This window comes from Pagrus pagrus (assembly GCF_965226575.1).
Source record: "Pagrus pagrus genome assembly, chromosome: 15".
Lineage (NCBI taxonomy): Eukaryota > Metazoa > Chordata > Actinopteri > Spariformes > Sparidae > Pagrus > Pagrus pagrus.
In genome coordinates, this window is record NC_140199.1 from 23,546,536 (window position 1) to 23,561,631 (window position 15,096).

The 15,096-nt window shown below is 42.3% G+C and overlaps 2 protein-coding genes across 2 annotated transcripts; both read left to right on the top strand.

Annotated features, from left to right (window-relative positions):
• Window positions 1-4,693: 4,693 nt before the first annotated feature.
• Window positions 4,694-7,565, top strand: nkx2.3 (NK2 homeobox 3). Its single transcript, XM_084374752.1, has 2 exons — window positions 4,694-5,159; window positions 6,273-7,565. The coding sequence occupies exons 1-2, from the start codon at window positions 4,775-4,777 to the stop codon at window positions 6,914-6,916; spliced, it is 1,029 nt and encodes a 342-aa protein (XP_084230878.1). The 5' UTR covers window positions 4,694-4,774; the 3' UTR covers window positions 6,917-7,565.
• Window positions 7,566-10,567: 3,002 nt separating this feature from the next.
• On the top strand, window positions 10,568-12,665 carry nkx3.3 (NK3 homeobox 3). The gene is made up of 2 exons (XM_084375295.1): window positions 10,568-10,975; window positions 11,617-12,665. Exons 1-2 carry the CDS (start codon window positions 10,708-10,710, stop codon window positions 12,108-12,110), a joined length of 762 nt encoding a protein of 253 aa, XP_084231421.1. The 5' UTR covers window positions 10,568-10,707; the 3' UTR covers window positions 12,111-12,665.
• The last annotated feature ends 2,431 nt before the right edge of the window (window positions 12,666-15,096 follow it).

Consider the following 15,096-nt stretch of genomic DNA (forward strand, 5'->3'; position numbering starts at 1 on the left):
GTCATATTTCAGTTTCCTCATCACACATCTTGGCTGTTATAGTAACACCTGTAAACAACCAGCGCCTTTGTAGAAAGATGTTAAGTGCTCCTCTGCAAAGCTCTGTCAAGTCATAATAACACATATCCTTTCTTTCACTACACACATACACACACACACACACACACACACACACACACACACACACACACACACACACACACGCTACTCAAAGCCTGCACAGTGCACCCACACACACACACACACACACACACACACACACACACACACACACACACACTGGAGGTGTTGATGCTTTCTTTACACAGAGTTTACTACTGCGGTAAAACCATCAGATACCAATCGCCTCTCGGCTTTACAGGAGCAGAGACCACAGGGGGACAGATAATTGCTGCCATTACAGAGTCATCAAACTTCTATTCTGTGTTCAGGGATCTGCCTTCAAACGCTGATATGCAGCGATGGAATGTAACTAAGTATAGTTAATCGAGTACTGTATTTCAGTACAATTTGGATGTACTTGAGTATTTTTTTTATCTGCTGCTTTATACTTCTACTCGGCTGCATTTTGTAGGCATTTATTGTACCTTTTACTCTACTACATTTATAATACAAAAACAATAAGGTACACAAAACTGTGAGTAGTTACTAAGAAACGAGTGAGGAATGAATCAGGAATAACTTGATAATTAATGAATCGTTAACAAGTAATGCAAGAAAAACTGTTATTCGAGGACTGATAATGAGTTAGTAGAGAACAGACTGGGAGATACTACATTAATGAATCATTAGGTAATGATTAGTTCATTTATATCTGTGAATCAACATACTGACCACTTTTTTAACAAGCTGTTCCTAAATTAACCATGAACCAGCCTCAAACTAGTGTCAACTTATTAATAACTAATTGGCCTACTTAATCATTAGTTACACTTTTTACATAAAAACTGAGTTGTTTGTGCAGCAGGTTCAAAATGAGGTTGGCAGCAGTCATTTATTTTTAAGGCGTCAGCATCACTTGTGCTACAGAATATGACTTGTGTGTGCATATTAATGTATATGTGGTTTGGATATGATTAAAAATGTTTTTGAGAATCCTGCTGTCTCTGGTCTGTTATTAAAAAAACCAGGAAAAACAAGCTACGTGTCATAGTTATGAAGTGATGAGGAACTACTCAGTAACTACTCAGTATGATGTATCTCTTCATTGAGAGATACACAAAAAGGCACAAAAAGAATAACTAATATTTAAGTAAATAGTAATTAATGAGTCTGCCCGGTAACTACTAAATATGATGTTTCACTTTACCTGAGGGGGCACAAAAGAGTAACTCATGAATAAGTAACTAGTATTTAGTGACTGTACCTGGTATTTATCATGCTGAAACAGGAGGCACAAAAAAAGAAACTGATGATTAAATGATAAAGTAATTAATGAGTAGCCTCGAATTTATGCCAAACAGCAGCTGGTTCATAGTTAATGAGGAACAACTCATGAAGAAAGTGATCAGTGTGTCGATTAGTTCATAAATATCCATAAAGTGATATACTGAACACTTTCTTCATGAGTTGTTCCTCATTAACTATGAACCAGCTACAAACTAGTGTTGGCTCATTAATTACTAATTACTTAATTGTAAGTCATTCTTTGTGTGCCCCCTGAGGTAAAGTGAAACAGCATACTGAGTAGCTACCAGGTAGACTTCTTAATTACTAATTACTTAATCATTAGTTTGTTGTGCCCCACAATATATTACTATTACTACATTGTCTGTTCTCCAGTAACTCATCACTACCTACTATACAGTCCTCGAATCAGTCATTCAGAAATAACTTATTAACTATTCATTAACTATCAAGTTGTTCCTGATTCATCCCTCACTCGTCCCTTAGTTACTACACACATTATTGTGAAGTGTTACTGAAAAATGTAGTTACTTTGCAGATTGCATGCTGGATCAGAGCCAAAGTAGGGCAACTTTAGATTTATTTATTTTATCGGAAAAATGTTGAATATTGGATCTGATAATTGGCCAGGCTGACAATCAGTTGACCCACAGTACTATGTACATATAATACGTACATGTAAATATATGTATAATTTAAACAAACTGAGTCAGTCCAGACACAGGCACACCAAATATAATAACATGTATCAAGCCAGGATGATTTTTTTTTTAAAAAAAAACAGAAAATTACTTTTTATGTGTACATTTAATATGCTATCAGATACTTTAAGACTTCTACTCAAGTATTATTCGTATGGGTAACTTTCCCTTTTACCAAAGCAGAAGATATCTTCTCAACTTCTGGGTACTTGACAGCTGTGCTGATATGACTATACACCTGCCACTCTGCAGAGGAGACACTGCTTCAACAGGTTAGCCTGCCAGTGATATGGAGAGGAGAGAAGAGAGGGGGACAAGAAGAAACTTGTTCAGCAGTGCATGGCAAGCCACCAACTTTAAAGAACTCACCAGAAAGTGAATTAAGGGGAATGGTTCGAATTTGACTTCGGCAAGTAGACAGATATTTAGTGAGTTATACTTTAAATGATGTTTGTTTTTAAGTGTTTGGAGGCCTGTCCGTGCTGACCTCTGCTGTGGGCCTGACCTCCCCCATCTTATCGCGATGACTCTGAGATGAAGATGATGTATTGGATTCAGCCCAGAGCAGCTCCTCGGCTCTCTGTGGGAGTCTGGGTTTTGTTACATGCAGGAAACAGACTCTTCCGCTCCGTAAACACGCTCCTCTGCTCGGCCACTTCTGGACTGCCGGGTGACACGCGAGGACCGCTGGGTGACGGTCAGCTGAGGACTGGGGAGGGTACCCCGTCCCTCTGACCCGTGACGCTTTGAATCCAGGGCTGCAGTGGCCTGTCAGGGCCGAACTGTCTCAAAAACCACAATGGCGATTTTTCAGCCTTGAGTTATTCAGCTAAAATTCAACATTTCAAATGAGTGGAGGCTTTTCTTTGTCATTACGCACCGACAGTGATGTCTGTGTTTAGTCTTGCTGATGTCTCTGAATCATCGCACACAATAAACAGGACTGGCTAAATATTTAGGAAGCAAATTAAAAAGATTTACTGCCTTTTGGAGTATTTTACGAGCCAATACTTCGCACTTAAGTCTTCGTAAATTCCACCTAACTCGCGCAAAGTTACCGTCGACGGTGCGGAAATCACCGGCTGTTGTCCTTATGTGTAAATCCTGAGGAACACTCAAATGTCGGCTGATCATCTCAAATCTGCGTTTTTAAAAGCTCGACCTAATTCCCTCCCCTGCTTATCCACTCCACTTAAACAGGCCCGGTTTTAAAGACATATAGATCTCCGATCTCCAGGGGAGGGGAGGGAGACGCTGTCCTAATCTAAACAGCGCCTTGTTGATGGTGAGCGGATGAGATTATGTCGGCATGCCCTCCTTTTCTTTCCACACGGTTTAGGAGCAATGGGCCTTCTAACCTGGCGCCTGCACTTGGCCACAGATAGGCGAGCAGGAGGGGAGAGAGGTGTCCCGTTTCAGCCTGTTTGCCCTTTGGCACAAAGGGACAATTAAAACAGAGGCTGGACTTATTGTTCTTAATATTTATCTAAAAAGACAACACATGTTGGGGATGTTGGGGATGTGTGAATGGATCTGTGACGCAGTTCGACGCCCAACCTAAAGAACATTTTCTGTTTTAAAACAGGTATTATTATTATTATTATTATTATTATTATTATTATTATTGCATATAAGCTGTAAATTTAATTAAAATGATTTGGCAGCGACATCCAGTCTTTTTCGTTTCTCGTATTAATTCCTGCATATGAAACTGATCATTTCAAATTAACTGAGCGGACTGTCTTTTTATATTTTACCCAGGGTTTTTTTTTTTTTTTTTTTTTGTGTGGAGAAATACTGACCCAATGTCAAGGGAAATCCACATCTTGGCCAAATTTTAGTGGACAAATTGAAGAGATATAAATAAAAGGCAAATCACTCAATATATATATAGCTGAGGCTTTTTTTCTTCATGCCTCCTTTGGTTGCCAATTTTATCTCATTTCCCACAGTTTGCGACGGATTATCTTATCCATGGATGGCCGAGACAGGAAACGAAGATATGCCTAATCTTAAAACCGCGCGTAGTGATGATGGGAAGAGCTGTGAAGTCGTGGGACCATTCAGCAGAGACGAGGAGATAATAAATGCTCCAAACTCGAGCCACGCAATTATTAGTTATTGATGTTTAAGTATTTTTAATTACGCCAAATTAAAGGCTTTTGTGTTTCCTGTTTTCTGTTGGGGAAACACAAAGCGTGTAATAAAAAAGTCCTTACCTTTAACACCTTTAACAGTCTGAGGGGAGTCGGTGTTAATTCATAGATTAGGCCTTTATGTCTTCCTGACACACATACACACACACACACCTACAGAGAGAGAGAGAGAGAGAGAGAGAGAGAGAGAGAGAGAGAGTCCCTCCTCCGACGTCACTGAAAGGGAGAGGACAGCATCTTGGCTGACCCGGCTCTTTCTCTATCTGAATCCAGCCAACCCATCAGGATCGACCTCTCTCCTTCTCTCCAGCTGCAGCCACAACAGAGGGATGTCACAGCTGACAGAAAGCCAGTCCTGCACGGTCCGCATGAAAAACAAGCAGCGCGTCACCATTCTTCACGCTTACGCACGGGTTGTTCTCTTCTTTTACGCGCCGTCCGGAGACAAATCGGCGCAGTTTCAGGCCCGCTGACTACCTGTTATCTGTCATCTCACTGTCGGTGGTAATAATGCTTCCCAGCCCGCTCGTAACTTCTTCCACCACGCCTTTTTCTGTTAAGGACATTCTGAAGTTAGAGCTGCAGCAGCAGTCTCAGCAGCACCAGCTCCAGTTCATCTCCTGCTTCGGTCTCTCCGGCGCGCTGCCACAGCCCGGAGCTTTCCCAAATAAACCGTTCGGCTCTCATTCGCCGCCCTCCTGCATGCTGGCCGGGAGGGACAGCCCGAGTCCCATCAGCTCCGTCGTGTCGGAGAGCGAGGAGAGGATGTCGTACCTCAACACGCTGGCGGTGCAGGAGCGGCTGGTGGAATCTGGTCTGCCGGTGGAGATGTTTGGCAGCCAGAACCACCCTGCAGAGCTCCGGCTGGAGACCGAGCAGGAGGACCAGGACAGAAGTGAGTACACGGTCCCATGACAGTTCAGCCAAAAGTTAGTGAGGATGATGAGCGCTGTCGTTTTTATTGGAACTTGTATAATTACCAATAAAAACAATAATAGCATGAACAGAGACGCATGCGTTCATTAAGCTTTAATAGATAATTCTGATGAAATAATTACTGAACTGACTGATATCATTTGCTGATTCATGTATAAATGACTATCACACATTTAGCAAATACACACAGAGGGACCAGGTCCTCGATGTTCCACCAGAATGAGTTTTCCTAATAACAAAAGTTTCATTTCGAATAAAAATATGGGTATATTTAGGCCTTTAATTGCCTATTTTTTTCTGTAATGACCTTATCATTTAGAGTCGAAATACTATATATAGCCAGTGTCACAGCTTGCACAATTAACGCCCACGAAAAAAAGGAGTATTGTTCTCTCAGCGTGCTGCTGATCTGCCACTTGATGACTGTGCACGATGCCCGCAGGTAGCAACGTGCACTGATTCATTCATTTTGAACAATTTATATAAATCAATGAACACAAATGTGCAAATGAGCCAAACCTTTCATGACTTATTCACAGTTTAGATTTTTAGATTTAGCCAAATGAATGTGCATTTAATCGGCAGAAATCTAAATCTAAAATATCTTTATCTTCATCAAGATGTAATCAGGAATATCACAGGTGATTTGACAAATATTGTTTTTTATATTTAATATTTTCTCTTAATTTACTTTTTCAATTTAATCCTCTTTGAAACCCCATTTTGATTTATTTATATACTTATTACTTAAAACTAAATACCCAGTACACTTTCACTTGTTTTTACGTTTTTAAACAGCTATATATTGTATATATACAGTATATTTAAATGAAAATATTGTGAAAAAATTGTGTAAATTATTGGCATATTTATTAAATCCGCAAAAAGTTACTTTGCAATGGAAAACCTGTTTTGCCTCAAGAAAACTTGATTTAAAAAATGAATGAATTCATGTCGATATCATGACGTTCTGGCATGAGAAAGTTATGCAGTATTGGTTTAACATTATTAAAATACTACATATTAACACGTCTAATTCCAGTTTTCCATGTACACTTTGTTCTCCTCGCAGAGAGCTGCGGGGCGCTGCGCGCAGACTGTGAGGAGCCAGACTCGGACAAACCCGCCACCAAGCAGCAGAGGACCAGGAGGAAACCCCGCGTCCTCTTCTCCCAGGCTCAGGTGTTCGAGCTGGAGCGGCGCTTCAAGCAGCAGCGCTACCTGTCCGCCCCGGAGAGAGAGCACCTGGCCAGCTCCCTGAAACTCACCTCCACCCAGGTCAAGATCTGGTTCCAGAACAGGAGGTACAAATGCAAGAGGCAGCGGCAGGACAAGACTCTGGAGATGGCGGGGCACCACCATCACCACCACCACCCACCGCCTCCGCCCAGGAGGGTGGCTGTGCCGGTGCTGGTCCGGGACGGGAGGCCTTGTCTGACTGGATCCCAGAACTATAACACTTCTTACACGGTCGCAGCTCCAAACCCGTACGGCTACAACAGCTATCCAGCCTACAGCTACAACAACTCGGTGTACACTAACTCCTACTCCTGTACTTACTCTAGTTTACCTGCTCTGCCGCCCAGCAACACCGCTGCGAACGCTTTTATGAACATGAATTTGGGAAATCTTGGTGCACAGACGCAAAACCAGGCGCCCCAAGGACCGGTCGTCACACCCTGCCAAGGAACTCTGCAGGGCATCCGGGCATGGTAGCGCGGTTTTTACGCACAGCTGGGAGAGACTCTGGGATGGCTGAACGGACTCAAGCATGTCAACCTGATTTACTAATGCAAGGAAAGTACATGTTAAAACTCTAAGACGTTACAGAAAGTGTAGGCCAGTGAAGACAGGCCACATGAGGAAACAACAACCCGCTGACTGAGATGCAGATCACATATTATGCGCATTTTTGTCTGAGCCACAAAACTGTTGTTGGATATTTTACTGCTGGATTGAATGTTGCCGATTAAAGACTGTGCGTAAAGTGGCTAATTGTGGTTCAAAAATAGACTTAACATGCGACAAAAATAAAGGGACACTCTGTGGAAGGTTTCGTACAATCATACGTTTCTATGCGTAAGGTAGAGCCCATAATAAATGCATTTTTATTGGTTCAGTTACATCCTGAAATTATTTGCGAGAAAGTAAGAACATGGACCACAACTGCAGGATGATGCAATCTTAAAAAAGTATTATGCTTTTATTTTCTTTTTATTTGAACAGCCTGACTTGTGTTTTTCACTCTGTGAGATTGAACAGCGGCCTGTATGACCCGAATAAAACGGGAACTTGTGCGTAATGGAGCTGTTTTTTACGCTCAAGTTACAATATCGACGGAGATGATACCCGATGGTGAAATTAAATGATGTTACAAACAGAATGACACAAGTGACTGTATTGTACTGTGCTTTGTGTGTGCTTTGTGTGTGTGCTTTGTGTGTGTGTGTGTGTGTGTGTGTGTGTGTGTGTGTGTGTGCGTGTGCGTGCGTGCGTGTCTGTGTGTGTTTACATACATTTGTGTAAAAAAAAATGGGACGTTTCTGACCTTGTTGCATTCCAACATTCCTATTAATCTGGGCAGGAAACTCGAATGAATAAATGGAGAGTTTATTCCTCAAGCAAACACGTGTAGTCTCTCATCATCTCAAATCGTTTCTCAAACCAAGCAAGCATTTTTTTTGTCCTTGTGAGAAAGCTCGTGGTAGACTTTGTCCTGAGACGAGAACCAGAAACAGAGAGAATTTAGAGGCGAGCTAATGTCCGGTCAGGATTCAGAGATGGACATTAACCAGACAGCCAGCATCCTCGGGACCCACAGAGCGAATAAACTCACACAGCTTTGGATGATAAATATTTTTGTGAAGGTTTCTATTTTGTCCTTTTTGACGCGTGACACTGAAATATATCATTCCCAATGTTAAAAAATGGATTTACATGTTCTTCAAATAAATAAAATAATAATAATGGATTTAATGATATAGTCTATACGTTATTTTACAATAATTATAAAATATTATAATCGTATAGTAATTACCCATATTTTCAGTGACCCAAACAAACATCGTTGATTGCAGATATACTTAAACAAACACCTTCACCTCTGAGGCATGGAGACACTATTAATGGAGATGAATTGCAACGTAAACAGAGTGTTTGTCTCCTCTGATAGCCTCACTGGCCACTTCCCCTGGCTACTGCGCTGCCGGTAGTGGAACATACCTGGTGTCAGCTCTAAGTGCTGCACAGTCACTAGTGTAAATAGAGTTGGCGACAGGACGGCGATGCCTGAGGACGCGGCCTGGACACTGCTGCTCTGACAGGCGCTGCGATCGCTATCTTGCGCTTCCAAAGATAGCAGCTCGGCTCATCGCTGAGCAAGGCGTGGAGTTTCCCAAAACAAAGTCTCCAATGGCAACCACTCAAGGAGCTCACAAAAGAAGCAGGGCCCAAATATAGAGAAGGAAAAGTGCACGGAGAGGCTCGAAGAGAAGGCTCTCCCATTTAGGTGACACTTCAAGCGTCGGCCAGGCCGCCAACATGGCATCAGGTAGATATGAACAGGTTTGTTTGTTTGTTTGTTTAGGACTATGGTCAAATGATCTTCTTTAAAAAAAAAACTTTACTATGATGAGAAGTGTTAAACAAAATGCTGCAGCCTTCTGGAATAAAACAAAATCTAAATTAACGTGGAGGGGTCTAGAAGGTGTCCAGCATGGCTGTGCAGAGTGCTGGTTTGGCGCAATAAAAATACAATTGGTTAACTTAACTGAAATTTTTCTTTTCTGTGGAACACAAAGATAATTCCTTTCTCACATGGATCATCACAAGGACACACGTTTTCAGTGATTGCTGTTTAGTGGATGCACATGCAGGGTTTCAATTAGTAAAGACGACTGATTCAGAGGATGATGATGATGATGATGTGTGTGTGTGTGTGTGTGTGTTCATGAGTAAATCTACTGAGCGGGAAGGCGACAAGGAGGCTGAAACTATGAGTGTATTTGGACGCGGATAATAAAACAAGAATGTTGAATGAGTGACGGAACCGCTTCATTCAGAAATGCTAACTAACCGTACCGATTCCCACTTGCCGACTTAAAAAGTTACATTTCATTATTGTGGCGATGACATCTCGAGGTCTGAACACATGTATGAACTTTCATGTTTCCAATCCGGACATGTTGTGACGCCCTGGAGCTGATTCGCGCTCTGTGGCAATCTGAGAGATTTCTCTGTTTAGTCAGAGGAAGAAAACACAACAACACAGAGGAGGCAGATCACTGCGTCTGTCATCACGTCTCCTCGATGAAGGCTAGGCCTGCTGATTGTGTAATGCATGTGCGTGTGTGTGCGAGAGAGAGAGAGAGAGAGAGAGAGAGAGAGAGAGAGAGAGAGAGAGAGAGAGAGAAGTGTGGGGGGGTGGGAGGGGGGGGGGGGGGGTATGCGCAGGGGCCATTTTTACGCACCTCTTAAGATTGGAAACGAGGCATAATGACCACACGGCGGCGCTACTCACCTGTTTGAGCAACACGGCTGGAAGTCCTCGCTTCACAGTAAAATTATTTCTCTATGGTCAAGGCATCATGGCCTCGAAAATCTCAGGCTAACACACATAATTGTACAGATAAGAAAATATCCACAATTTTGGAAAACATTTTTGCGATTGCCAAAGTTCTCAATTCTGTTAAATTCTGTCAAGATTTTGTAATGAAATGAAGAAAATGTAACCATTTCAGAGCGACTTCAGTCCTGTCAGAGCACTGTCCAATAAAGTGGAAGCTAAAATCAAAGTTGTATATCTTCCTACTATACATGTAAAAGTGCGCAAAAAGACTGTGGCATTTAAAACCATGCGTCGAGCTTAGTTTTACGCACGTTTCGAGAACTTTTACGCACTAGATTGTCTTATTATAATTTGCGTGTAATTAATATTTGGTAGAAACACAATGACTGACACGGCTCCATTTTACAAGAATAGTAAAAAGGATCCACTCTGAGTCTTTAACTAATGTCTAATATCACTGTAATATTTGAAATGTTCAACAGTGTCTAATTACTCCCCTCGTCTCCACATAAACGCTCTGACAAATGTAGCTATTGACCCTTTTAAAATAATTCCTAGCGATCATAATGTGAGTTAATTAAATCACCTCGCCAAGGTGAAATAGCTCGTGTGAAAAAATCAGCGTCCCTCGTCCTCAATCAGAGCGCAGAGACCAGAGAACAGCATGGAGCTGGGCGGTGCGAAGGAGGGACCAGGCAGAGAAAACAGCCTATCAAAGGTTAACTGGCGCCGCTGCTGCTGAGAGGACTGTAATAGACTTGACAGTTCCTGATGTGGGCTGTTCATTAGCAGACCGGACTTAGTTCACCGCAATTAAATTAGAGCAATTAAACAGTGATCGAATCAGTAAGGACTTCTGCGTTCGAGCTGCTGATCTCTTGATGCCTCCAAATAAATCGCATGCGAGAGTGCAGGAAATACCCGCGACCTTGTTTTAATCATGACATTAAGTTTTTCGTCCTTCTCCATCAAAGACATCCTCACCGGACGTGATGCCAGGGGAAAGCCCGGTGCAAGGAGTACAGAGGAGCACTGTGCACCAAAGCGCAACATCTGCACCGAGGATGGTGGTGCGAGAGTCCCTGATCTGACTCATCAGGGCGCGGATGAGGATCGCATCCAGTCGGGGAGACTACCTGCCGATCTCCGCTTGTCTGATACCTGCAGCGAGGAGTCCACAAGAGAGGAGAGCGAGCACAGAGAGCGAGGTGAGAAGGTCTTCTTTAGTTGGCAATAACGAATGTAAAAGACTCTTCACACTGCAACACATATGAGAATACATTGACAATTTCGTTTGTTTCCTGTATCAGATTACATTTGAACAAATTGGAATCTTTAAATGAGACAAAGTGAATCAAGAAGAGAAAAATTAAAGAGACAAAAACTGATTTGGAAACAGAGTAAATTTGTTTAACCTCGATGGCATGTTTGTGCCATTGTTTTAGTTAAAATGTGGATTTAATTCTCTGCAGAAACAATGATGGAATATTTTCAGCAGCATCTACAGGGATTACATTTATCTATTTTTTTCCCCAATAAAAACTTCAAATGTCTTTGAATTGATCCAGAGTTTTAAGGACATAGTTGGTACAGAGTGATCTGCGTCGATTTTTAAGGGCCAGTCACACCATTGAGGCTGTCTGTCATGAACAGGCCATTTAATAGCAGACTGTTATCTGAGGAAGGCCAGGCTGTAGGACAGGGATGGGAAAATGTATAAAAGATGAAAACCTCACATGCAACCTGTTTAAGTGAAAATCCAGACAGCAGCTCTCACGCTTTTGACCACCTTGTCAGAGAAAACACACGTCGTCACACTTTTTTTTTTTGTCTTTCCTTGGCGCTGCAGACCAGAAACCACACTGTGAGGAGCGGGGCGAGCGTCAGAAGACGGAGGGTGGACATCACCGCAGCGGGGAGTCGGTCAGCTGTTCATCCGACGAGCGGCAGTGCAGGCCGGGCACCAAAAAGCGCTCCAGAGCGGCCTTCTCTCACGCACAGGTCTACGAGCTGGAGCGCCGCTTCAACGCGCAGCGGTACCTTTCAGGGCCTGAACGGGCCGACCTGGCAGAATCTCTGAAACTCACAGAGACTCAGGTGAAAATCTGGTTCCAGAACCGGAGATATAAAACCAAACGGCGCCATGTGGTAGCCGAGCTTTCGGAACCAAAGAAAGTCGCAGTGAAAGTGCTGTGGAGGGACAATCAAACGCACTATCACCAGGTGAGCGGAGTACACCTCCCAGTGACTGTGCCTCCATACCAGAACTTCCAGTACCACCCGTACCTGCACTACTGGTGCCAGCCCTGGCGCATGAACAGCATGTGTGGAGGGATGCTCTGAAGCTCTCTGAACTCCAGAGAGACTGTCTGTCCCGACTCAAAGTGTTGGCAGCTGTCTTGGATGACAGTATCTTTGGAGATTGTACAGTTTTATTTTCTATTGTGGTTGTGGTTTATCTTAAAACTAGAAGCCAGTGTAGCTTACTTTTTCTTTTTTAAAGCAGAACAATTTCAGAGCTTGGCCTGCTCTGTGGGGTTCAGAGATGTACATGTGTATCACTGTGAGGTGCTACATTCACATCTTTGAACAGACCATCAGAATAGAAAATGTATTTGAAACGAAGCCTGCAGTGAACACTGGTGTGGGCTTATGACGCATTATGAAGCTCTTTGAGACTGTCAGTTGATTAGATTATTACTGTGTGAAGAAATCTTTGGCATTTCAGACTGAGAATTGAGTGTGGTTATTATTTTGTAATGAATCACGAAAAAATAATAATTTTAAGGCTAAATACTTTTGACTTGTTCAGACTTTGTTCTCTGATTTGCTGGGTTGTTCTATAATAATCTTATGATCTATGTTATGGTGTTTTTTTTTTAAAGACAGAACTGTTAAGGGAGGAAACTGGTGGAAATGGAGGTCAGAAAAAGAGTTGTGTATTACTTCTGTTTGCTGAGGGGAGGATAGTCTGACATGTTTGGTAAGGCAGTGAAAGTCTTTTTTCTCTCTTAGGCCTGACACACACACACACCTCTACATCTCACAAATGACTGTTACATTGTGCACAGTGGGTCAAAAGTTGTGTTTTGCGATATACAGAAGACAGCAACCCTGTCTCTGTTTCAGGGATTTAGCACACTTAATATTATATCTGCCTCCTTCACTTTCATCTGAACCAGAACAAAAAGTTTGAGATTCATTTTATTCCATAATCTTACATCTTTATGCTCTGCGTTTTTTTGTGTGTTTCTTTTGGTTTCTTTTGTTTTTTTTTTAATACTGAATGATACAACATGTAGAGCAAACACAACTTGTGAGATATAGGGGGAGGTTGCTGCAGTTTTTTTTTTCCAATTCAAGGGTAGGTTTAAAATAAAATAACATCAATTATAAAACCTTAAATTTAAGATTTAATACCCGTACCCACCCAGGTAATTTTCGCACAGTCCCTAAATATCACAGCACTGTGGGTTAAAGGTGGCATTTATGCACACTTTACAAAAATTGTTGAATTCATGAGCATAATTCAATTAAATGTGTCAATCTGCACAAGTATGTGAAATAACTCCAGTGGGTCTATTTTATTTTACAAAATGTTTCACTCTAAATGTACAAAATCAGGCAGTGACTCATTTGCAGACTCCCAGAGCCCATAGGATGATCTATACGCTGCTGTCCCCCTCCTTCATGACTGCCAGGAACAGTCCATTTTCAGCATCCAGACAGAGCAGAAAGGAATCCTGAATTTATACAAACCCGACGAGAGAAGGTAGCTTATCTGGACGTGTGAGCAGCACGGCCGAGACTCTGACGTTTTTAGTAGGTATTTATTTTATTTATGGGACATCTTTATTGATCATGAAACTCAACACAACACCTGGGAAGAGCACGCTCTTTACATGAGGTTTATGGACCTTCAGTACGTGTGTGGAGAGTGTGTCAGTGTGTGTATTTAACAGATTAAGAAGCAGTAGGCCGGGCACAGACGGCACGACAGCTTGACGAATAACTTACAGTATGTTAAGTATCTTAAGTGTGTGTTCCATGTAAAGAAAAGCAGCAAATTCAGTTTACTTTATATTTTGGTATTGCACAAAACTCACTTTTACTGACTCAGCCAGATGGCTTTAAGGTGAATACTGAGTGTGTTTGCAGAGAGTCATGCGTAGGCCTACTCTGCTCTACTGTATGAGTCAGAGAGGGTCAATCGACCGTGGAGATGTTGCACCATCCAGCCGGGCTGCACAAGACAGCACACATTAATCATGCCTTACCGTAAAGACTACACCCTCATCCCAAAGGATACACAAAGGCCACACTTGATGGGAAAATAAAAACATAATTCATAAATGAGGTGGTTTGGCTGAGTCCTTAACTGATTGGACTTGCTAGTGTTTACTCCCAGAATCGTGGGGCATAGATGGAGCCTGCAGGCAGCTGGGGAGGGCACGCTGATCCCACGCTCCACCCTGATTGACATACAGGTAAACATTAAAAAAAAGATTTGCTGGTTCCTGGTTCTTAAATGTGAGCATTTGCTGATGTTCTTTGTCATTTATGATAGCAGATGAAAAGTTTTTGAGTTTGTGACTGTTGGCTGGACAACAGAAGCTATATGAAGACGTCATGTTGGACTCTAGCATTTTTCACAACTTTTTGACATTTGATAGACTAAACCGATCAATTGTGAAAAAAACTGTCGGATCAATTTAGAATAAAAATACTGCTCATGTGCTAAATGTTTGAAAGCATTAACCTACAGCAAGATGATGTCCAGTCTATCTAAGCCTAGCAAATGAACAATAAGAATACAACAATACAATGAAGAGGCTGTGACATCAATGAACTGGGATGTTAATGGGTACTTCAACTTTCCTTTCCCAGATCCAGCTGCTTTGCCACAGATGATCACCTTGTGCCACTCTCTGGCAGCAGCCCAAACCTCATTTATCTCTAATATCAAAACACCACTTCAGGCTGACACAACAGGTTTCTGTGAGGCAGGAATAGCACCTCTCCACACGTTGTCGGGGCATCATGAAGTCAAACCATTTTCATTTACACGGGTTGTATTTGTTATTCAAGTCTCAGACGACTAAGACTATGCTGGCAGCAGAAAAGGTCACAGCGTTGTGTGTGTCTCTGAGGTATGCCACTTTGTATGTGCTGTGATTGTTCACATTGTGTTGCTGAATAGTTGCTTTAGTCATTGCTGTCTACCGTGACCAGATGAGATTTTGTCTGCACTCAGTCTGTGATGTCACTCTCATGTAAATTTCCATTAAGAACAAGTCGGCCACTGAAAGGGGGGAGTGACAGGAGCCAG

Coding starts and splice junctions, on each gene's coding strand:
- nkx2.3 (XM_084374752.1), top strand. CDS start 4,775: ATGCTTCCCAGCCCGCTCGTAACTTCTTCCACCACGCCTTTTTCTGTT. Junction 5,160..6,272: donor GCAGGAGGACCAGGACAGAA/GTGAGTACACGG, acceptor TTCTCCTCGCAG/AGAGCTGCGGGGCGCTGCGC.
- nkx3.3 (XM_084375295.1), top strand. CDS start 10,708: ATGACATTAAGTTTTTCGTCCTTCTCCATCAAAGACATCCTCACCGGA. Junction 10,976..11,616: donor GAGCGAGCACAGAGAGCGAG/GTGAGAAGGTCT, acceptor TTGGCGCTGCAG/ACCAGAAACCACACTGTGAG.